Consider the following 25140-nt stretch of genomic DNA (forward strand, 5'->3'; position numbering starts at 1 on the left):
AGACTCCCCATATTGGTTATGAGGGAAATGGAGATCTCCATCCCCAAAGCAATTGACCACCCCACATGTATTAAGGTTAGAAAGTGGGCAAACAGAAATGTTAAAATCCCCAGCCAAAAGCAAAATCAAAAACAACATTAGGACCTGTTGTGATTTCATCCAAAGCGTTTTCTAAAGCATTAACCACCAGGGCCCTGGTGCTGTCAAAGATGTTATTATAAAAATTAATCGAAAGAATGTTTCTGCCCTTCTTCTGGGAGAGCCATAAAATCTTGGCGTGAGCCCCAACCAATACATGTTTTTTTACAATAAAAGAGGTCTTGACAGAAATCAAGACCAGGAGCCCGCCCTTAGCCCTTCCAGAGATAGATTCCACAGCAGTTAATCGGTAAGAAACAAAACCATTGCAACCTTTAAAATCTTTACACCATGTTTCCTGGAAACAAATGATATCAAAAAGTGCCAGAAAATCTGACCACCCCAAACAGTAGGATTTGGACATTAAACCCGCAATATTCCAACTATCAATATGGCAACTAGAAAAACCGGTTGCCACATAGGTTTGTTGGCCACCCCGTAAATTAGTTGAGGATGGGTTTATAATGCTTACACAATCCTCTTCCGGCATGGCCTCGTTACATTGCCCCTCTTCGCCCTCCAAACAGGTTATCATAGACTCTGCATTGGGCGAGATTTCTACATGTGCATTCCCCCGATTCGTTACTATGGGCTCTACTCCAGGAAAGACGAACTCCTCACTGGCTGGAGAGGGCGCCAAACCAGAATCAAGATTTCTGCAGTCAGTTTTGAAAAAAATCTCATGAAATACTACATTAACTTACCGTAAGTTATGACATAGTAAGGTGGAGCTTTTTATCTCAGTAGCAGCAAATGATATATTCGTCTATAAAAAAAGGCATCTGTGTAGGAAATTACCTTTTTTTCAGCTGTGTACCCCTAGATGTTTGAGCTGTCTGTTTTTGCAGGCTGTAGTACTCTGTGCACTTTAACCCTGCTAACCAGTAGTAAAGTGCTGGTGCCACCCCTTTTAACATGGTTTAATTTGCATAAGACTTATTTGATAATTTAACATTCTTAAAAGTCACTAGTATATGGTATAAACTGTACCTAGAGCCTGTTAGGTAAATGCCACAAGTGGACTGCAACACCTAGTGTGCCATCCACTACAGTGGCAATACAAACATGGCTCTAGGCCTACCATTGTTGACTGAATTTTAAACTGTAATTTGACCAGACAAAAGAAACAGTTTCAACAGGTCCAAACCTCCCTTTTAAATATTAATAGGCCACCTCTAAGCAAATCCTATATCCCATAAGACAGGTGCATGGTATCTTATAGCAGGACATTTATAAATGTATTGTTAAACATTTCCTTCAAAATGACTAGCACCTTAAAGCTATTTTACTGTAATAATGTTGGCTGTTCCATAAAGAAACACTGGGATGGACTATTAAATATAATATTACTATACAAAGTTAGGAACGCATACAAAATGCCATTGTTGGACTCTTTAAAAGCCAAATTTACTAGTGAAATCAGATTTTTAATAAATGCTGAGCAAAAAAAGTACTTTTAGAAAGTTGCCATTCCCTGCCTGTAGCAACTGGAGACTAATTTTCCAGCTGTAGACCTGAGTGCTCAAACCTTGAATGAGGTGTGGAAACGCAGCCAGAGCAAAGAAAAATGATGTGTGTGTGGGATGTTTGCTGCTCTTCTGGCCCTCTGGAAGAATGACCAATTGGGCAGTGCCCATGAACATAATCTAGTTAAAAGGGGCCTCCCCTGTCACAAGCATATGTGAGATGAAAGATTAGACCTGAACTAGACTTTCCTTTTCATCCCCTAGTCAGACAGGCTCCAATCTTAGTGGGGTGTGAGCTGTTCCCAGAACTTGCTTACAGTGTCCACAGAGGAACGTTGTCATTTCTCTGGCCACACCCCTGGACGGGCACAAAGGCTATGCACAATGGGAGAATGGTTTTACCATCTTGAAATTAGGCAGAGGCACTGTGGTATTGTTTGCAGTTCAAGCACACAGAAAATGTTGCAAACTTGGGTGAGGTATATCATAAGAAGGTTTACCTCATAGGTTGGTGAGGAGTCAGGAGTCACCCATACCACAATCTGCTGCCAGACATAAATGCAGCATACCCCAGAACCTTACTCAGAACACTACTGGACCTACAGAAGATCATAAGAGAGCTGAGCTTACTGTCTGAGACCTGCAAAGCACCCTGAAGGGCTTGACCTGCTATATACTGTCCCCAGGACAAAGAAGTGTACTCTAAGGGTCATAAGTATGCCCTCTTGTTCAAGCTATAGGGACACAACAAACTACAAGAGGCCTTTCCTGAAAATTCCAACCAGACCTACCCTACACCCCGCTGTTGGCCTCTGCATGGAATGTGTCCTGAACCCCAAATCCTGTTTTGAAGGTCCTGGAACTGTTTCCATTGTCTAAGAGGACTTCTCCTTTCACCACTGAAAACCTGGGACTGAGACACTTTTTGGTTCCAAAGACCTGTGGAGAACCCGGGACAAACTGGCCAAGCCAATCCACCAAGGTGCATTGCTGCTGGGCTTAAAACTCAGGTTTCCCTGTTCAAAGGTTTTCCACAGCAGCACATCCAATTCAGCAGGACCTCACAGAGAATGTACCTGGTGTCTTGAAGCACTATTCAGCTACATCCTGCAGCCTTGCTCCGCTGAAGGAATTCAAGCTCCAAAAAAGTGACTATGTGCAATGAAGTAATTTTGACCAGATGAACCTGACAATTGTATCCAGCCGGCGACGGACCTTCATTGAACAAAAAATTTGAGTTTCTCCTGTTCTAAGCTTTTTCACCAATGGCTATACCGCGACCCCATCCAACACGGCTGTCCGACCTTCTGGAGCCCTCATAAGCTACACCCTGCTGCCTTGCTCTCCTTCACGTTTCAGACTAAATCCAAAGGTAAAATTTCGGACTGGGTCAGATGCAATTTCTATATCCGACCTGCACTCCATTGCGGTCAGCCTGAAATAATCGCTAGGTCTCAGTTCACCATGACCTGTTGACTTCAGTTGGCGCTTAATGCTTATTGGAGCTATTTTGTATTTTAAAATTCAAAGAAAAATATCTGCAGTTCCACTTATTGTATTTTTCTTATTTTGTTGTCATTTTGTTTAATAAAATGTACTTTATTTTTTTCTAAATTGGTTTGGGATTTTTCTTTTGTTGTATTTTGACTTTATTACATTTTTGCTACCTCATAAACACTTCACTCGTTGCCTCTAATGTAAGCCTGTGTGCTCTTTGCCATAGCTATAAGGGGGTGAGCTTAGGTTAATTTGGTGACTTTACCACCTTAAGCAACAAAAATAATCTTTGTTAAACCTGTCAAGGACTGTTTGTTGTTTAAGGTGGGTAGCATTGCCCCTTTAACTCAATCTCTTACAATGTGTATCTGTCTTTCAGGCCTGATTTCAGGGATGATTGTTCTGCAGTAAAACCATACCTAAACGTAGGACTCTCTCCTTTAGCCTATTAGACGTTTTCTCTGTGTCCTGTGTAGCTGGCTTATGCATGAAGATGAATCATCATATATTTGTGACTGCCATGAGGAAGAAACAACAGCTGTAAAAATATCATTGGTCGCATTTTGAACTTCACTGCTTCGTCAAATGTATTCGGGACATCCATCACCAGAGTGTACTATTGCCTATCCACCAATGCAACCCTAATTTATTACCTATGCTTGGTAGTCAAAATGTATTTCTGCCCGTATCTTTTTCTCATGATTTTGATATTTTTGTTGGGAAGATAAAGTGGCACATGCATCATTGTAAATACCAGTCTCAAAGGGGCAGATTCGCATTTAGATTTGGGATGCATCCACCCAAATGCAATCTAGCAATTTAGGTAATCGCAAATTTTGCGATTACCTAAATTGCAAGTGCATTTACGAAATCGCCAATTGTGTTTCCCTAAATGCAATGCATGATGCACTTTGAAATTACAATTTCGCAATTTAGGATCGCAAAGTACCATCAATTTAAAGTTGATGGTAATTTGCGAAAACTTTGGAAAATGCACAAAAGTGCATTTTTTCAAAGTGCCATGTTGTAAGTAAAAAACATAGAAACACCCCAAACTGGTGGATTTGAATTGAAGCAATAATTGCGACTAATCAGCGATTAGGCTACCAAAGATACAGAAACACTAAAGGCATCATTTAGAGATTGTCGGAGCAGGAACAGCACCATAAACTAGCCTGGCTCCCGCTCCATAAAACTTGAGGTTTCCCTGCCTCATTTAGAGGTGAGTGAAGAAAAGCAATGTTTACTGCAGGGAGAGACACAGCTGGATCCAGCGGCATAATCCTTTTATCTCAAGGCCCGCTCACTGCTGTGCCAACAAGTGAGAGTGAACCTCACTGTGGTATATTTAGGATTGGGTGACCATTACTAGATTTACCTATCCAGTTGCCATGGGGAGAGAACCAAATAATGACCACGACACGCAAGGGGAAAAACATTGATGTTGTACTTTTTTTTTATTGACTCTTTGCATGAGATTTTTGTGTTGAAAACAAAAATACATTCAAATAGGTAGAACAAACATTGTGCCTGCTCAATACAATATAGTGCCTTCAGTACAGCCATTGAATCAGTGGCCCAAATGAAGACACAGAGATCCCCACCTGCTTGAAAAGGATCTCTAAATCTGGCTAGTGAGGGGAGCAGGGGCTGTAACCTCCTTGGATCTGCTGGAGTGATGGGCCACCTGCTATGTTCTATATGACCCTGTATATTCTGAACAAGTCTACCATTATGAAGCATGAGTCCAACAAAGCCACTTGCAATCCTGGGGTATATGTAATTAATTATAAAGAACTTCTTATTGTATAATACCAACATATCCAGCAAATCATCAGAGTTAAATAGCCCCAAAACATAAGTTACAAATTGCCATCTACATATACGGATGAAGCACAAATTCTATTAAACTGCGATTATATCTTATACTTGTGCTTCATCTGTATATGTAGATGAAAAGCAGTCCGCTAGAATTGAAATGCTTCAAAATGCTCCAAAATATTGCATGTGACTTGGGGCCTGATTACGTTGCCGGTAGGACTCTCGCATCATATTATGATGCCACTGTCTTCAGAGTGATCACAGTGTGTATATTTTGTATTGTGACATATGCTATGGGCTGCAGCACATGCCACAATACAAAATGTACACATTTAAAACATCCCTGCGCTATGTGGCAGGCACCATGCGGTGCCTGCCACCTGGTGCGTAGATGTGTGGGGGAGCACCATAGGTGCCACCAGGCCCCATATCAGAGGGCCAGGTGGTAAGGATGGCCTTGCTGCCCCTCAAATCAATTTCCACCTGCATTTTCATGGTAAGCTAACCGCCATGAAAACATATTCTATACTTCTGAGCTATGAATCGAGCAATAATCAGCAGACTACAAAAAAATCTCAACACATAGCACTATACTGCTGATTTACAACCCAATTCATAAAGCACAGTATTTAATAGTTGTATGTTGACTTTTATGGAGCAACTCCTTTGTCTAGAGCAAATTTCTGGCTCTCATGAAATTCACAGAGAATTGAAGATGAATGACTTGAAACCCACAATAGTCGAATGGGGTGATTACGAGTTTGGCAATCCATAGGACCACCAAACCGGTGGTGGTGCAGCAGCTACTGTCGCACTGGCAGCCTGACCGCCCTATTTTACGTTTGGGCAGTTAGACCACCACAGGCCTGCAGCAACTGCTAAGGAACCGCCGTTCCCCATTAGTGTTACAGCAGAGTGAGGCAGTAATATGCTGGCAGTTCAACTACGGCACCACCAAGCATATAGCAAGTTTCCTCACTGACAGCCTTTTCATGGCAATGAGCCTGCCATGAAAAGGGTGGCAGCGAGGGAACTAAGGACACTTCAGGCAAGGGGATGCATGCAGGGGGTCACATGTTGTGCCCCCCTTTGTGTATGCACTCCCTTTCCTGCACAACATGGACTGCAGGTTCAATGCTGTGCAGGGACGGGCTTTGGTGCTCCCATTTCTGTGCCTTTTTCAAAGACCCCTAGCCAGACAACAAGAAAACTCTTAATATGCCAGGCAACTGGTGGTGGTCTTTGGCATTGTGGGAGCGGGCGGTGGCATGGCTACCCCAGTCCTACACCACCAAATTTATAATCAGGCCCTTCGCATTTTCCAAGAGAACTGCAATATGTTTCTTTTATGCACAGATTACTTCCAAAAGAAAGAAAATGTAGCATTAGTAAATTATGCCTAAATGTGCAGCAGCATTGATAATTTCTTTTACTCCACTGCAAAATAATGTTTCCATGCGGAGAAACTCCTCTTATTCTAATGTGGAAAAATTGGGTGTCATCTGTTTAACAATCCTGGAAAAATTCATCTATATCGAATAATGTTCTTTCATTTCGTGCGAATATGCACACACCTTCGATTTGTTTAGTGGTCACCGCGATTGTGAATACAGTTCCATTCAAATGCCTGTGCTCCTGCCGCAGCATTAATGAATAGGGAAAATCCACTGATTGCAAATTACCATAAATTCTGATTCTGTGAATTAAGATCCAAACTTTACTCTTGCACATTGATTTTTGCTTATCCAAGTTACACTAAATTCTTGTGAACCTGGCCATCCATATTCATTCACTTTCACTTCACAAAAAAGTCAATATAAAATAAAAATACATCCCTTTTCTCTTACTAATCGGTGATGTACCATTGCAAATGTACTTTGTCTCTCTTCTAAAGTGCTATTATATATACTAGCTATTGCAACTGGGCAACACTATTAGCCAGGATATGAGCACTGTTTCCATCATGCCATGCATTTCTGGCACAGAGGAAAGGATAGTGGTGTCCATTTCCAAGACAGATTAGATTAACTTATTTGTATGTGCACCTGCCATCACATAATGGATTCCTTCTGGATAGAAGTGGGTGGGTGGCCCCACCGAACGATTTTACACTCAGTAACTTATAAGGAGCTCAGAGTTCTTGAATGCTCACACCTGTAAACACTGAAACAGGAAAGGCTCCACAGGTCTTTATACAGAAATGAAAAGTCCAAGCTTCTTTTACAAGTTCGGGTAGCAGTGCTACATTAAGCAGAAGTACTCAAATTATTAGGACCATACACCAAAAACCACGATGGTGCACCCCATCTCAGACCCCTCCAGCTTCCCAATTCTGTCCCTGACCTTTGCAAGCAAGCTCTCTGAATTTCAAAGAAATATCATCCCCGAGCCACCACTTGGTCCAGGCCTCCTCTAGACTCTGGTTCCACTGAGTCAGAAGGGACACCTTCTAGAATGAGAGAATTGCTACAGAATTCTAGTCCAGCACATACAACCCACTTGCCAGTGCCCAGTGAACTCCCCCTCTCATCTTCAATACCATTTGACTAGTATTTTAAAGTAATAGCTTTAAGACTATGACCACTAATGCTTGATAGACATATACCCTCAGACAGAAAAATGTATGCCTTGTAAAGTACACTCTAGTACAGCTCGGGCAAAATTTAATTCATATCATAAAACTGTTATACGGATAATAGGTAATGAAAAATTTAAGTTCAAGAGAACTTAGTTTGGATTCCATATTGCAAGTAAAAAATGAAAGGTTTAAGTACATTGTTTACAGTCGAGACATAACCTCTTCCATTCTCATGACGGCTCCCGGCCGTCGTGAGTCACGGTGGTCGTGTGCTCATGAGGGCCGGGAGCCGTCGTGACCACACCTGCGATTGGAATGTCTAGCACTGCGGTGGAATAACCGTCGCAGTGAAGAGGATAACTGTTGTGAATGCTCTGAGGGAGGGTGAGTACAAACGTCTTTATTCTGACATCCACTCTCCGTAACTGACAGGCTCTCCAACATTCTAAAGCGAACTCTGGAGGAACGTTCCAAGGGGGAGGAGGGAGGAGGGGGAAAGGAATGTTCCAAGGGAAGGGAAAGAGGAAGATTACAACACATCTCCCTACACAGGGGAAAGGGTACAATGGAACCAGGCGGATGCTGAAATAGCAGAGGGTGTAAAAAACCAAAAAGGGGTCCTATGCAGTAAACTAAAAATACAGATCAGTTGATGGGTGACACCCAGTGACCAAGGAGCACAGGAAACACATTGCTGCCCAGGTGGATGAAACATACAACAGGGTTAAAATTATGAAGAAGGCTAAATGAGAAGAGAATCAGGGGATAATAGATTTGGTAATCAGATCTCTTTCCCTGATGGAAGCAAAAGGGGTCACTCCCATTATCAAGTCGGAAGAGGTGTGATACGCCCAAATGCCTTCTCTTAACATTTTATCCACAACCATATTGTTGGCAAAAGCTAGTTGAATGAGATTTTTAATCAAGAGTGCAGATTTACGCATGAGGTCATTGTCCCCTTGGCATTGCAAAGTGGTTTCCTCATGCTTGATGGCCAGATCATTTAGGAATGTCATCATTTCAATAGAAGAGAACTTGATACCATTGTTGGTGACCATGCAAGCTGGCACACCTTCACATGCAAATGAGTCTCTTAAGAAGTTGATGAGGGTTTTTGTGGAGACACATGAAACAAACTTTTATTTGATCCAGTGGGATGTGTAGTCCATGAGTAGGATCAGAAATCTCTTTAGGACTCCTAATTGTTCTGTGGGGCCGATTATTTCCAATGCCAACTTAGTCCATGGTATTTTAGGAACTCCTGTAGGATTTCCCGATATGGCAGGAATTTTCTCTACAGGCCTACATTTAACACCATCAGTTTCAGAACTTTGATTCGTAATTATGTTCACTCCCATGGGAGGTACACCAAGGCAGTACTATTTACATGGTGGCCAACTCTAGAGAACATTCCAGATTGATTAGTTAAATTACTGCTGGTTTCCTCCTCCTGCTCAGCTAATTGGACCGGACCTTTATTATATGGATCAAGCACATTCCCCAACTCTCTTTGATGATGCCAACCCAACAGATTGGAACCTTTGCTTACCATATACACTTTGCCCCATGTGGTTCTCCCTTTGAATCGAATACCCGCCATCATCATCCCCTCTAACAGGATGTTCTCTTCAGCATACCCTACAGCTGAAATATCAGGTTCCAACATGTCTGGAAGACTGGAGGTATCAAATATCTCATTTATGACATCAATATTAAATAAAGTAACTGGGGCACACAAATCAGCAAACACCTCTATGGGCTTATTATTCACAAGGACGGTACATTTCGGATATTCAATGGACCTGTGGTCACTGAATTGTCCTTGAGAACTTGGGGAAGCTTGACAGTCTCTAGCTTTTACTTGGAACACATACTTAGGGGCCAAGTCCCCTTCACTGTGTACTACTTTCACTTGGTTGTTTTCACTGTTGTTGCACACTCTACCCAGGCGCCCCTTTTTGTTACATTTTACACATGTGACATTGCGGGCCGTACAACACACATCATTAGCAAGGTGATTGCTGCTGCCACATCTATAGCATTTCAACCTTGCCTTTTCTCTGGCAGAATGGTTATCTTTGACTTCTCTGGGTCTAACCTTGAATACCTCATTATCAATGGAATTGGCCTGTCCATCACTGCTATTGCGAAAATTGGCAAGGAGCTCATTGGGAGTCTTCATCTCTTTGATGCACTTAGTAGAGTGTTACACAGAGACTGCTATACTAACCGCTTCATATAAGGTGGGGTTATTTGCCAGGAGCTTTTCTTGGATACGACTATTGTTTGTGCACCTGACAAGTTGTTCCCTGATGAGTGAATCAGTAAGATCACCAAAGTCACATAGTTTTGTCAGGCCTCTAAGAGCAGCTGTGTAATTGATGACAGATTCCTGTTTACCTTGGATGCGGGTAAAGAACTTATGTCGCTTCAAAACTATGTTTACTCTGTCACCAAAATGTTCCTCTAATTTTAACAGGGTGACTTTAAACTCAACCGTATCATCCTCATCCTCTTCTAGTTCTGGTTCAGGTAAGGTGTCATAAATCTTCCTGCCTTGTATGCCTAGGTTATGCAACAATATGTGTTGTTTGCGAACTGCTGAATACCTTTCACCGCCTATGGCAATGAGGTATGAGGCGAATAAATGTATCCATTCCTTCCAGTGAATTTCCGGTTCCCCGATTTCATTGAGGAACTGAGGAGGTTGGCTCATAGCTTGCCCAGCCATAGTGGGGAGGAAGGCTGACTGGCTAAGCTGCAGCAGGTATATAACCCCTGCAGCACAAACTGCGGAAAACATGTATTTTAAAAAGGCATGCTATTATTTGGATGGTGATGGACAAATATCAAATCCATTCCTCATTTTTGTACTTTATAACTGAGGAGGGACATTATACATACACAGTTGACTTAATGGAGTTGTATTTATAGTAATATTTACATTTTAAAAATTACCTACTTAAACAGAGTGCATAATGCTGTGCCTACTAATTAGACCACAGCAAATGTCAACATGCCTGACGTTCAAACTTTCGGACCACTCTCTAGTTTCATTTACTTTAAGGTTAGGAATCACTTCAAAAAACAGGCCAAGATGGCAGTTTGGTTAATCTCAATTACAAGATACCACCTGGGTGACAGAAACCAGGGTGTTTATTAAGGAATGTTTTCAGCTTAATGTAAATACTGCCCCAATGTTTATGGTATGGGAGGCATTCAAAGCTACTTTGAGAGGCCAGACGATATCATATAAGACGAGAATAAGTAATTTAATGAAACAAAAGATTCTGGAACTACAGACTGCTGCGGAGAAGGCTAGACAAAATGCAACCCTAACAAATATAGCAGAGCCCATCATAAGAGCACAACAGCAAGAACCAGCTAGAGCCAAGGAGCAATTGAAGGAGTTTTTTGGGGTAGAGGAAATTACAGGAAGTAAGGTCTACCAACAAAAACTTTATGAGGAAAGCCAGCAGATTGGCAGATTCCTGGCTTGGTCCACGAAAAGTCAGAAAGCTGCACAATTAATCAGCCAAGTAACCCATCTACGGACATGTTAGTAAGCATGGGCTGAAAATTCATTCCGCTCGCGAATCTCGCGAAATCGCTGTAAAATCCGCGAATCAGTGGGGACGAATTTTCAGCCAAGCACTTACAGGGTTACAGCAGCAGGTGCAAAAGTTTAAGCTAATTTTTTGTAACCTTTTACAAAAGGGTTACAAAGAAATTAACTTTAACTTGGGCACCTGCTGCGTAAGCCTGTAAGTGCTTCCTGGCGCCTCGTTGCCAACTTGCAACTATTCTCTGACCCTGCTCTGAGCCTTGAAGCAGGGTCAGAGAATAGTTACAAGTAGGCAATGAGGCACCTGTCACGAAAAATAAACCTCAACAGGAAGCACTGCCAGATATAAAAACAAGCATTTGCAATGCAATAGGTCTCGCATTAGGAAAGTTTGAGCTATTGGTCTTGTAAATGACAATTTTTTTTATTTATGTGTTGGTTTTGAAAATAGCTAAATTAATAGCTTTGTCATTTACAATGCCAATAGTTAAAACTTTCGCAAATGTGACACCTATAGCATTTGTAATGCAACATGTTTTGTATTTACGTGACTTAGCTGTATTGATATTACAAATTACAATGGCTTTTACTTTTTTTAAATAATTAATACTTAAATAAAAGTGATTTTAATTTATAATGGCAATAGCTTAAACTTTTGTAAATAACTTTTGTTAAGATTATGTTCAGTGTATTTTATTGTGCCGAAAATCCAAGAACAGAAGTGAAATATTAACATCTTTTTGTGACATTTGTAATACAGTTTGAAACATTGAGAGAACATATTTGAACCAGTTGTTGTTGAATGGTTGCGCAGATTGATGCTGGGGTGGCGCTGAGTGGTGCTGTGGTGGTGCTGAGGGGTGCTGTGGTGATGCTGAGTGGTGCTGTGGTGGTGCTGAGTGATACTGGGATTGTGCTGAGTGATGCTGGGGTGTGCTGAGTGGTGCTGTGGTGGTGCTAAGTGATGCTGTGGTGGTGCTGAGTGATGCTGTGGTGGTGCTGAGAGGTGCTGTGGTGGTGCTGAGTGATAATGTGGTGATGCTGAGTGATGCTGTGGTGGTGCTGAGTGATGCTGTGGTGGCGCTGAGTGATGCTGTGGTGCTGTGGTGGTGCTGATTGGTGCTGTGGTGGTGCTGAGTGATGCTTTGGTGGTGCTAAGTGATGCTGTGGTGGTGCTGAATGGTGCTGTGGTGGTGCTGAGTGATAATGTGGTGGTGCTGAGTGATGCTGTGGTGGCGCTGAGTGATGCTGTGGTGGTGCTGAGTGGTGCTGTGGTGGTGCTGAGTGGTGCTGTGGTGGTGCTGAGTGATGCTGTGGTAGTGCTGAGTGGTGCTGTGGTGGTGCTGAGTGATGCTGAGTGATGCTGTTGTGGTGCTGAGTGGTGCTGTGGTAGTGCTGAGGGATAATGTGGTGGTGCTGAGTGATGCTGTGGTGGTGCTGAGTGATGCTGTGGTGGCACTGAGTGGTGCTGTGGTGGTGCTGAGTGGTGCTGTGGTGGTGCTGAGTGATGCTGTGGTGGTGCTGAGTGATGCTGTGGTGGTGCTGAGTGGTGCTGTGGTGGTGCTGAGTGATAATGTGGTGGTGCTGAGTGATGCTGGGGTAGCGCTGAGTGATGATGTGGTGATGCAGAGGGCAGAAAGGCACAAAAAGCAGTCTAACAAAGGGCAGAAGGGCAGAAAAACAAGGGAAAAACGAGTCTAACAGAGAGCAGAAGGGCACAAAAAAACAGTCTAACAGAGGACAAAAGGGCAGAAAAAGAAGGGAAAAACGAGTCTAACAGAGGGCAGAAGGGCACAAAAAACGAGTGTAACGGGGCAGAAAGGCACAAAAACGAGTCTAACAGAGGGCAGAAGGGCACAAAAAACTAGTCTAACAAAGGGCAGAAGGGCACAAAAACAAGGGAATAACAGAGGGCAGAAGGGCACAAAAAACGAGTCTAACAGAGGGCAGAAGGGCAGAAAAACAAGGGAAAAATGAGTCTAACAGAGGGCACAAGAGCACAAAAAACGAGTCTAACAGGGGGCAGAAGGGCAGAAAAACAAGGGAAAAATGAGTCTAACATAGGGCAAAAGGGCAGAAAAAAAGGGAAAAATTAGTCTAACAGAGGGCAGAAGGGCACAAAAAACTAGTCTAACAGGGGGCAGAATAAATCCCGCCCTGCGAAGATGCCACCTTTTTGTGCAATACCTCTACTCAACTGGAGTACTTTCTACTGTCTAATCAGTAAGTGCTCCCTCGTTGGCTAAATGTATAGGGGCAGATTTACAATAACTGGCGCAACCCCAGGGATGCGCCAGTTATTGTGCGCCACAGCTCCGCCACCCATGGTGCGCCACATTTACAATGCGATACAAAAGGAGATGATGGACGGAGCGGTTGAACAAATCAAACACTCACCCCCAGTCAACTGAACTGGGTTTAATCCATCACCATTCTTTAGTTCACTCAGCCACCCCAGTTCAGACATGGCTATATGCAAATCAGTCTGACCCTGTGCCTCATGGGAACAGTGCAGCCCGAATTGCCAAGCCATGTCTTCCCTGGACCGGAAACAAGCATCCTGGGACCGGTTTCGGATTCATAATCCTCATCAGCCAGGCTATCTTGAATCCAGTGGCCAAGTGAACAAGGGACTCACGTCTGAGCATACCCTGCCACACTTAGGGCGAACAAAGCGATACAAAAGAAGAAGATGGACGGAGCGCTTGAAAAAATCAAACACTCACCCCCAGTCAACTGATCTGGGTTTAATCCATCACCATTCTTTAGTTCACTCAGCCACCCCAGTTCAGACATGGCTATATACAAATCAGTCTGACCCTGTGCCTCATGGGAACAGTGCAGCCCGAACTGCCAAGCCATGTCTTCCCTGGACCGAAAACAAGCATCCTGGGACCGGTTTCGGATTCATAATCCTCATCAGCCAGGCTATCTTGAATCCAGTGGCCAAGTGAACAAGGGACTCACGTCTGAGCATACCCTGCCACACTTAGGGCGAACAAAGCGATACAAAAGGAGATGATGGACGGAGCCGTTGAACAAATCAAACACTCACCCCCAGTCAACTGATCTGGGTTTAATCCATCGCCATTCTTTAGTTCACTCAGCCATCCCAGTTCAGACATGGTTATATGCAAATCAGTCTGACCCTGTGCCTCATGGGAACAGTGCAGCCCGAACTGCCAAGCCATGTCTTCCCTGGACCGGAAACAAGCATCCTGGGACCGGTTTCGGATTCATAATCCTCATCAGCCAGGCTATCTTGAATCCAGTGGCCAAGTGAACAAGGGACTCACGTCTGAGCATACCCTGCCACACTTAGGGCGAACAAAGCGATACAAAAGGAGATGATGGACGGAGCGGTTGAAAAAATCAAACACTCACCCCCAGTCAACTGATCTGGGTTTAATCCATCACCATTCTTTAGTTCACTCAGCCACCCCAGTTCAGACATGGCTATATGCAAATCAGTCTGACCCTGTGCCTCATGGGAACAGTGCAGCCCGAACTGCCAAGCCATGTCTTCCCTGGACCGGAAACAAGCATCCTGGGACCGGTTTCGGATTCATAATCCTCATCAGCCAGGCTATCTTGAATCCAGTGGCCAAGTGAACAAGGGACTCACGTCTGAGCATACCCTGCCACACTTAGGGCGAACAAAGCGATACAAAAGGAGATGATGGACGGAGCGGTTGAACAAATCAAACACTCACCCCCAGTCAACTGATCTGGGTTTAATCCATCACCATTCTTTAGTTCACTCAGCCACCCCAGTTCAGACATGGCTATATGCAAATCAGTCTGACCCTGTGCCTCATGGGAACAGTGCAGCCCGAACTGCCAAGCCATGTCTTCCCTGGACCGGAAACAAGCATCCTGGGACCGGTTTCGGATTCATAATCCTCATCAGCCAGGCTATCTTGAATCCAGTGGCGAAGTGAACAAGGGACTCACGTCTGAGCATACCCTGCCACACTTAGGGCGAACTAAGCGATACAAAAGGAGATGATGGACGGAGCGGTTGAACAAATCAAACACTCACCCCCAGTCAACTGATCTGGGTTTAATCCATCACCATTCTTTAGTTCACTCAGCCACCCCAGTTCAGACATGGCTATATGCAAATCAGTCTGACCCTGTGCCTCATGGGAACAGTGCAGCCCGAACTGCCAAGCCATGTCATCCCTGGACCGGAAACAAGCATCCTGGGACCGGTTTCGGATTCATAATCCTCATCAGCCAGGCTATCTTGAATCCAGTGGCCAAGTGAACAAGGGACTCACGTCTGAGCATACCCTACCACACTTAGGGCGAACAAAGCGATACAAAAGGAGATGATGGACGGAGTGGTTGAACAAATCAAACACTCACCCCCAGTCAACTGATCTGGGTTTAATCCATCACCATTCTTTAGTTCACTCAGCCACCCCAGTTCAGACATGGCTATATGCAAATCAGTCTGACCCTGTGCCTCATGGGAACAGTGCAGCCCGAACTGCCAAGCCATGTCTTCCCTGGACCGGAAACAAGCATCCTGGGACCGGTTTCGGATTCATAATCCTCATCAGCCAGGCTATCTTGAATCCAGTGGCCAAGTGAACAAGGGACTCACGTCTGAGCATACCCTGCCACACTTAGGGCGAACAAAGCGATACAAAAGAAGATGATGGACGGAGCCGTTGAACAAATCAAACACTCACCCCCAGTCAACTGATCTGGGTTTGATCCATCACCATTCTTTAGTTCACTCAGCCACCCCAGTTCAGACATGGCTATCTGCAAATCAGTCTGACCCTGTGACTCATGGGAACAGTGCAGACCGAACTGCCAAGCCATGTCTTCCTTGGACCGTAAACAAGCATCCTGGGACCGGTTTCTGATTCATAATCCTCATCAGCCAGGCTATCTTGAATCCAGTGGCCAAGTGAACAAGGGACTCACGTCTGAGCATACCCTGCCACACTTAGGGCGAACAAAGCTATAACAAAGGAGATGATGGGCGGAGCGGTTGAACAAATCAAACACTCACCCCCAGTCAACTGATCTGAGTTTAATCCATCACCATTCTTTAGTTCACTCAGCCACCCCAGTTCAGACATGGCTATATGCAAATCAGTTTGACTCTGTGCCTCATGGGAACAGTGCAGCCCGAACTGCCAAGCCATGTCTTCCCTGGACCGGAAACAAGCATCCTGGGACCGGTTTCGGATTCATAATCCTCATCAGCCAGGCTATCTTGAATCCAGTGGCCAAGTGAACAAGGGACTCACGTCTGAGCATACCCTGCCACACTTAGGGAGAACAAAGCGATACAAAAGGAGATGATGGCTGAGTGAACTAAAGAATGGTGATGGATTAAACCCAGATCAGTTGACTGGGGGTGAGTGTTTGATTTGTTCAAACGCTCCGTCCATCATCCCCTTTTGTATCGCTTTGTTCGCCCTAAGTGTGGCAGGGTATACTCAGACGTGAGTCCCTTGTTCACTTGGCCACTGGATTCAAGATAGCCTGGCTGATGAGGATTATGAATCCGAAACCGGTCCCAGGATGCTTGTTTCCGGTCCAGGGAAGACATGGCTTGGCAGTTCGGGCTGGACTGTTCCCATGAGGCACAGGGTCAGACTGATTTGCATATAGCCATGTCTGAACTGGGGTGGCTGAGTGAACTAAAGAATGGTGATGGATTAAACCCAGATCAGTTGACTGGGGGTGAGTGTTTGATTTGTTCAAACGCTCCGTCCATCATCCCCTTTTGTATCGCTTTGTTCGCCCTAAGTGTGGCAGGGTATACTCAGACGTGAGTCCCTTGTTCACTTGGCCACTGGATTCAAGATAGCCTGGCTGATGAGGATTATGAATCCGAAACCGGTCCCAGGATGCTTGTTTCCGGTCCTGGGAAGACATGGCTTGGCAGTTCGGGTTGGACTGTTCCCATAAGGCACAGGGTCAGACTGATTTGCATATAGCCATGTCTGAACTGGGGTGGCTGAGTGAACTAAAGAATGGTGATGTATTAAACCCAGATCAGTTGACTGGGGGTGAGTGTTTGATTTGTTCAAACGCTCCGTCCATCATCCCCTTTTGTATCGTATTTACAATGCGGCGCACCATGTGGCAAAATCGGCACAGATGCGTCACGCATCTGTGCCGTAAAAGCAGCGCATTGCTGGAGCTGTGTCGCGCTTGCGATGCAGCTCCAGCAATGCTCTGGGGGCCCTATCTCCCCAATGCTGCATCAAGCCTTGCGCCTGCTTCAAGCAGGCGCAGGGTTTTGACGCAGCATTGGCCTAAAAGTGGCTGAGTGAAATCTTGTAGATTTCACTCAGCCACTTTTAGGAGGAGTTTCTGCGCAGGAACGCCCTCCCCTGCGCCGGAACGCCTCCTGATGGTGCAGGGCTTTACAACGTGACGCATCTCTCAGATGCGTCACGTTGTTAATACCCAGCACCATGGCGCATCTTTTGTGCTGCCGCTGCGTCACAAAAGGTCTCGGTAGAGGGTGGCAGTTGTGAACCAGAGGGTGGCAGTGATGAACCAGAGGGTGGCAGGGGTGAACCAGATGGTGACAGTGCTGAACCAGAGGGTGGCAGTGCTGAACCAGAGGGTGGCAGGGGTGAACCAGAGAGTGGCAGTGGTGAACCAGCGGGTGGCAGTGCTGAACCAGAGGGTGACAGTGGTTAACCAGAGGGTGGCAGTGGTGAACCAGAGGTGCTGTGATGAACCAGAGGGTGGCAGTCGTGAACCAGAGGGTGGCAGTGGTGAACCAGAGGGTGACAGTGCTGAACCAGAGGGTGGCAGGTGTGAACCAGAGGGTGCTGTGATGAACCAGAGGGTGGCAGTGGTGAACCAGAGGGTGGCAGGGGTGAACCAGGGGGTGGCAGTGCTGAACCAGAGGGTGACAGTGGTTACCCAGAGGGTGGCAGTGGTGAACCAGAGGTGCTGTGATGATCCAGAGGGTGGCACTTGTGAACCAGAGGGTGGCAGTGGTGAACCAGAGGGTGACAGTGCTGAACCAGAGGGTGGCAGGGGTGAACCAGAGAGTGGCAGTGCTGAACCAGAGGGTGGCAGTGCTGAACCAGAGGGTGGCAGGGGTTAACCAGAGGGTGGCAGGGGTGAACCAGAGGGTGGCAGTGGTGAACCAGAGGGTGGCAGTGATGAACCAGAGAGGGCAGTGGTGAACCAGAGGGTGCTGTGCTCATACACGACCGCATGAGTAACTTTGCCATGCAAGCGGCCCGCGAACACGCAAAATGCCCCGCGAACACGCAAAAAACCTCGCGAACATGCAAAAAACCCGCGAACACGCAAAAAACCAAAAATCCTCAAATTAGCACGAATTCGCGGACTTTGCGGTTTGCGAATTCTATTTTGCGCGAATTCGCGGAACGCCGAATTTGCAAATTTCGCCCATACTTACATGTTAGTACATGACAAACAGGTAATTTCTGAGGTACTTATTGCACATTTTAATCAAATATATGCAGAAACACAGGCGGTAAATGAGGCGGAATTTACAGATTATTTTGAATACCTGGAGCTACCACAGGTATCACAGCAGCTCTCTGAGACATTGAATGGCCCAATAGGAATCTCAGAAACTCGATCCGTATTAAAAATTATGTCCAATGCTAAGGCTAGTGGAGTAGATGGGATCACGGCGAAAATATATAAGGTATTTCAAGAAGAACTACTTCCCATTCTAGCAAAATTGTTCAATCAAATAAAGGAGGGTATAGACATCCCCAACAGTTATAAAGAATCAGTGCTAGTAGTTTTCCTTAAAAGGATAAAGATCCCTGTGACCCCAACTCCTATCGTCCTATTAGTTTGTTAAATACGGACTACAAATTGCTTATGAAAATCTGGGCAAGAAGGATAGCCCCATGTGCACAACAGGTGGTTCATACTGACCAAAATGGTTTTATTGCAGGACGGTTGATGGCATGAAACACGTATTTTCTAATACAAGCCATTCATTATTTCTCCACTAACAAGATTAATGCGGTGATTATGATGATGGATGCCGAAAAGGCTTTGATTTAGTAGACTGGGGTACTTTATTTTTTATTCTGGATAAGTTTGGTTTTCCGTTACAATTTCTACAGAAGCTAAAAAAATTATATAGTTACTCGGAAGCCAAAATTATTATCAATGGATCAGAAACCGATAAGGTAAATATCAACGTGGCACACGGCAAGGATGTCCGTTTTCCCCTCTTCTGTTTTCTTTGCTTATCGAACCCCTAGCTGCTAAAATTCGGAAGAGTTTAATGATCCTTGGAGGAACTGAAATTCTTACATTTAACTCAACCCCTTTGGATATTTTGGCTTCCATTCAGCTAAGGCCACCAAATTCAGTTAGATATTTGGGGATACATGTTACAAACGATTTTAGGCAATTATTCTCCTTGAATTATAATATGCTCACGAAAGTGAACAAATTATTAGATAAATTGTCTCTGCTTCACTTATCATTAATGGGACGGATTTCTATGGTTAAAATGTTGGTGCTCCATTTGTTCCTGTTTCTTTTTAGCAACCTACCCTTGAAAATCCCAAGCTCTTATCTTAAAGAGTTAGATCAAATGATTATGAAGTTTGTATGGAATAATAAACACCCCCGGGTTAAGTTAGCATCATTACATTTGGATGTAGCATCGGGAGGATTAGCACTTCCACATTTTCTAAATTATCAGGCTTCCCTAACTAACTTATTTTCACAAATGGGTGAGGAAAATTCAGTTTTTGACAACTTCGTGTTAGTATGCTGAAGGAAAGTGCTATAACACTTTCCATTTTTCTACGTCTGGTGAAACATCCTAAAAAAAACAGATATAATGTAATACTGGCATTAGATGAAAGAACTCAGCTTTTTTTTAAATCACAAGATATTCCAGGATTTCATACTTATACCCCTATTCAGGACTGTGCAGTAGGAGGTCTTATATTGCCTAGAGGGCTTTACCAAGCATGGCAAGAACTAGGTTTCGGTCAGCTTGGGTATTTTTATAACCATGAGACATTAATTACTTGGGATACGGTGCGATTGCAAGCTAGCACATTCACTGCTGCCCTCCCTTTGAGTTTTCTTCAGCTAGTTAATTTTTTCAAAAATAATTATTCAATGATGGGTGAGGAGGCACATCAAATCACCAGACAGATGACAAATAAAATGGTGGGGGTAGGATGCTGGTATTGGCTATTACATCAAAAAGCCCATTCTGAAGAGATTTTGACAAAATAGCTCCAGAAAATTCACCTAGAGACGGGTTGCAAGTTTAATGTTAAAGAATAGCAACAGCTTAGTGAGCTAACGAATAAAGCACTCAGAGGCACTAATTTTAAGAGAATGAATTTCTTATCTAGATGGTTAGCAAATTACACAACCCAGAGATTGCATAAGATGTTTCAAAACGAACCCGAACCAATGCTTCAGATGTAACAATCAGGGCGATGGAGGATGGGTGCACACATTTTACAAGTGTAATAACTTACAGCAATTCTGGGAAGAGGTCTTTGCCAAGATTTCTCTATTTATGTCTTCTACAATTGATCCATCAGCTATGCTTGGTTTTATTTGGTTCCTCTGGGAAGGTGAAATGGTTAACAAAATACCAGCAGTATTGTATACTAATCTAGGGCGCTCGACCTCGGTCCTGAGGATCTGGGTTCGAGTCTCGGTAACGACGCCAAAAACCTCCTGTGATTCTGGGCAAATCACTTAATCTCCCCGTGCCTAAAATGAAAGTGTGTCCTCATGTAACGTAACTAGTGCTATGTAAAGCGCTCTGATACCTGATTCGGTTCGGGTCTAATTCGCGCTATATAAAATTCTGCACAAAAAAAAAAAAACAATAAGCAACCCAGGACGGATCACTGGCTTAACAAAATGCGCAGGACTTCCAGATTTGAGGAGGCCTATGCAAGACATGTAGGAGCGACTGTAAGATTTAGAGCTATCTGGCAGAATTTCTCTACCTATGGTGCTGCGGAGGAAAGGGGATTATAAGCGCTGGGTGCTCTATAGGAGCCAATTTCTGCATTTTTAATAGCGGCTGTTAGCCATACTCGCACTTTCTATAATTCTTGATAGTTGATTTGCGAATTATGGTGGAGATATCGTTCAGATATTAGATAAACTTAGCACTTTATTTAATAATAACTGCTGCTACTAGCACAATGCACTTTGGATAGTTTGTAACCTTCTTTGTCTGCTAGGACACCGACACACTGCACTTTCTATAGGTTCTGAGGTATATCTGCTGCTAGTCTTATATGCAGCTATTCTAGATCGTAGTTGTCATTAATAATTAAGTACGGACATATGTATTTCTGGGAAATCACTGGGAGTAAGTTTGACCATCGACCATAGGTTAATTCAGGTTACTGCGAACTATGTTATATACTCTCTATATTGTCTTTTTATGGAGTGTTTTTCGTCATGGAATTTGGTTTTGTTATTAATTAGACAACTATTACTAGCACCTCTTGTTATCTATTCTGTGATGCCATGTAGTATGTCTGTTTTCTCTCTTCTGTTTGTTTTCTTGTTCTAAAAAAAAAAAAAATGCCTGACGTTCAAACCAAGAAATGTGCTTACTTAGTCCTGTATCAGCTTTATTGTTTGAAGGAAAACCCACCTAAAATCTGTCGTTTTTATCTCTGCTAAATGATATTTGAATAAATGAAATATCCCTCCCAGAACAGTTTCATTTCCTCTATTGAACATGTAGAAGGGTTCGTCATTTCCTCTAAAAGGGATTAACGGTTTAAACGTGTTATTTAAATATTTCAATTTACTCCTAACAATTCAAACTTCGAAATTGGCTTTTCTTTTCAATATAATCTCGAGTGCTAAAGACCTAATTTATTCCTTGGTTCTCAAGCAGGTGATAATATTCCTTTTCTGTCAAGTAGGGATATTTACTCGAGCGAAGCATCATCCGTGTAAATTTGTCAAATCTAAGGGTTCACTAAAATGAAATAACACGCTTCGTTGGGTCAAAATGACATCACAGGGTTGACGCGTTTTCTCTCCCTCAGCCTCTCATAAACCTTCTTTTTGCCCCCAAGCTACTAAGAGAATCGGAAATAAGTGTATATTGTACAAAGTAAACTCCCTCAATGACTCCTGAGGCCTTGATAAGTGATGCCAGTGCCATCTGTACAAAAGGCGTGCCAGTGGTGGCAGCTGGCTACATTTAATTGGCACCATTGTGAAACACTGGGATATTTCATGCGTCTCAGGCATGGTCGTGTTTGAAGTTTGACTTGGTTCATTTCACTTACATGACTACAGGAGATAATGAGAATGCAACAATTCACACATTGTGTGCATCTGATCAAAGACAGGAGCTAACATGCGTAGTTTTGTAATCCACGGAGTCGTGCTTTTACCCTAAAATGGAAGCAAAGAAACCAGATGCAGGTGCAATCAGAGGTTTCAGCTTTCATCTCTTGCATATACCCAAATATATGTAAAGCAAGGAGGGCTGTTCCAGGGAAGCGGTAGTGGGGTGGGGAGGGGATGGTCAAAGGAGGGGAGTGGGGGTTAAAAAAAAAAGTTCACTGACCTGCCGGTCGACCTCTCCATCCTCTTCCTGGCTTCTTTGAGAACAGGAAGCAGGAACCACCCAGGCTCTCTAAGCCAATCACAACGCAGAGCTGTGATTGGTCTGAGGGCCGTAGTTTGGCACTCAGACAGGGAATTGGAGCCTGTGCATGCGCACGACTGTTTGGCCGTCTCAAGACGGCTGGCCAAACAGTCATGGGCACATAGTGGGTTCCAACACTCCTCCACCGTACGATGCCTAGCCAGCCCGGCAAAACTAGAATGGTAATAACCTTGTGTATCATTTTATTTTTCCTTTTATATCAGTGCTGAAAGGCAGTGGGGCGACACGCCTCCATCTTAGTAGAGGAGCGGCCCCTGATGTAAAGTAATTGCAGTGGGCAAAAATATAAGCAAGCTCACTTCCACAATTTCCAGCCCTGAGATTTCTCTGATAGAAAGTGAAGTTCCTGGCATAGAAGATGTGAAATGTACCGAACCTACAATGGATACCTATAACCTATAATGTTCACTTCGAATAATTCTAGTAAGATTATTTTAATAAGATGGTCTTTCCTGAGCTATTAGTAGATAGGAACCCTCACAAGATGCCAATTGGAAGTTCCTGAGTACACACAAACCCATGACTAGCAATGCAGCAGAGAGACAAGACTCTGTCTAATGTGGGCCCAGGCATTGATTATGGTGTCAGGTGCCCATACTGACTGCCTTAGCAAGAAGACCATGGCTTGTGCATGTAATGGCTACTAAGCCATCATAAATCCAACAGTGAGGGCTGAGGTCTTCGACTATGTTATGTTATACTGATTTTATAACGCGCACTATTACTCAAGAGTATCCTGGCGCGGCGTCATCCTATTCCCTTCTTCTGGAGCTGTGGGCCACACAAACTGCGCTATGGATTCTGCTTAGTGGTAGTAGAACCCAATGGGGATGTGAGCAGAGCAGGTAGGTCAAGTTTCAGTTTCTGTATGCTTTGTCCAAGCAATGGAAGCCCACATTACAATATTAAAAGTGTTGTCTCTTAGGTGGCCAGCTAGGTGATTCTCGCCCCTCCACCCAGTGCAACCAAGACCCCTCCCTACCCCCCCCTCTCCCGCTTTCCAAATTCGCAATAATTGTAGCTGCTCATGTTTACCTTAAAGAGTCGTGAGGTCCCAATTCACAATCTGTCTTGCCATTAGTAAATGGAGATTCAGCAGCAACGTATGAGCAAGCCACAGCTGCCCACAAAAAATATTTGTGGATCAACCCCACAAGATATTTACCCTGGAATAGGCATGTTTTCACCATCACCAGAGCACAGCCTTCACTATTAATGTTTGGGCTTCTGAATCCATTCGGGAACGATAAAAGTTTTTTTTAATGTGCTTAGCATCACATCTCAGCAGGAATCATGAAGTTGTTAAGGAGTAATACTATTTATGGGATTTCCAGACCAGCACTTCTGAGTGATATTTTTAAATCACAGTTATAAGTGACTTTGGAGTAAGTACATAGAGCGCCCTGAGCATGCACACACGGTTTGATAGATTCCCGAAAGTGTGCACGACCTGGGATTTAAGATGAAAAGTCAATGGCAAATGTTCTTTATGATCCTATAAATGTAATTTACCCTTCATTGGTAAAAGCCTTTTATCACAAACTTGCACTGAATATTAAAATGTACTTTTCTCGGATGAAATATTTATATGTTTTTCAGTTTCATCATTTCAAAAAAAGGACTGATAAATGCAATTTCATCACACCTATCTCTTTTAGTCAGCTGGGAATGTTACCAGTTTGTGAGTGTTCGAAAATGAGAAGCTTTAATAAAAGTGAAGACTAAAACTTGCCTGCTTTAGGTGCTGAAAACACAAAGGTAACCTGTGTAATACAATCCAACAGAAGCTACTTAATTCTTTTTTCAATTACTATTACATTTCTCGTGTTATTGAAGCATCCTGGCAAACGGCCTTGGCATACACATGTAATAAAACGTTCAAGTGTGTGCAGTACAAATGCATAAGGTACGATTTGCAGGACACAGAAGTATATATAAAGTTCTGCACTTACGTACATGAATTCCTATATGTTTACCACGGTCAGAACCGAAGCAGAAAAACAAATATTTCTTACCTGTACAATGAAAGGAAAAGTAGTGCTTTGGATTTCCATCTCTTAACGGCCATTGTAGGAAAGGTCCCAAAGGGTGTATTCATTCCTAGGATGTTGAATAGAAATTATAGCGCATTAGTCAGTCTGAAATGCAAAAAGTAAAGTACGCATGTAGACACAGTGCAAACTCTTTACGAATATGGTAATTTGTTTTAGGCCATTCAAGAATATTTAATTAGTTGGTCAACCAATGCTCTCACAGCCTATGACATCAGTAAATAAACAAATCTAAAATAATGCCTATGTGTTTATTATGCATGATAGTGACTAGGCATTTGACTAGGCATGGTGTCTTTCTGAAACTCACAGTAAACAAAACAAACTCAATTTGTAAATGCAATTGTGTC

General features: G+C 43.7%; 1 protein-coding gene across 1 annotated transcript in view; it reads right to left on the bottom strand.

Moving 5' to 3' along the window:
- Positions 1-24835, bottom strand: part of LOC144753457 (gamma-aminobutyric acid receptor subunit pi-like) — a 518120-nt gene extending 493285 nt beyond the window's left edge. Inside the window, exon 1 of the mRNA XM_078641142.1 lies at positions 24755-24835. Coding sequence (XP_078497268.1) covers positions 24755-24807 — 53 coding nt within the window. The 5' untranslated portion in view covers positions 24808-24835. The remainder of the gene's footprint in view (positions 1-24754) is intronic.
- Between the last annotated feature and the right edge of the window lie 305 nt (positions 24836-25140).

Source organism: Lissotriton helveticus, chromosome 5_1 (genome assembly GCF_964261635.1).
Source record: "Lissotriton helveticus chromosome 5_1, aLisHel1.1, whole genome shotgun sequence".
Taxonomy (NCBI): domain Eukaryota; kingdom Metazoa; phylum Chordata; class Amphibia; order Caudata; family Salamandridae; genus Lissotriton; species Lissotriton helveticus.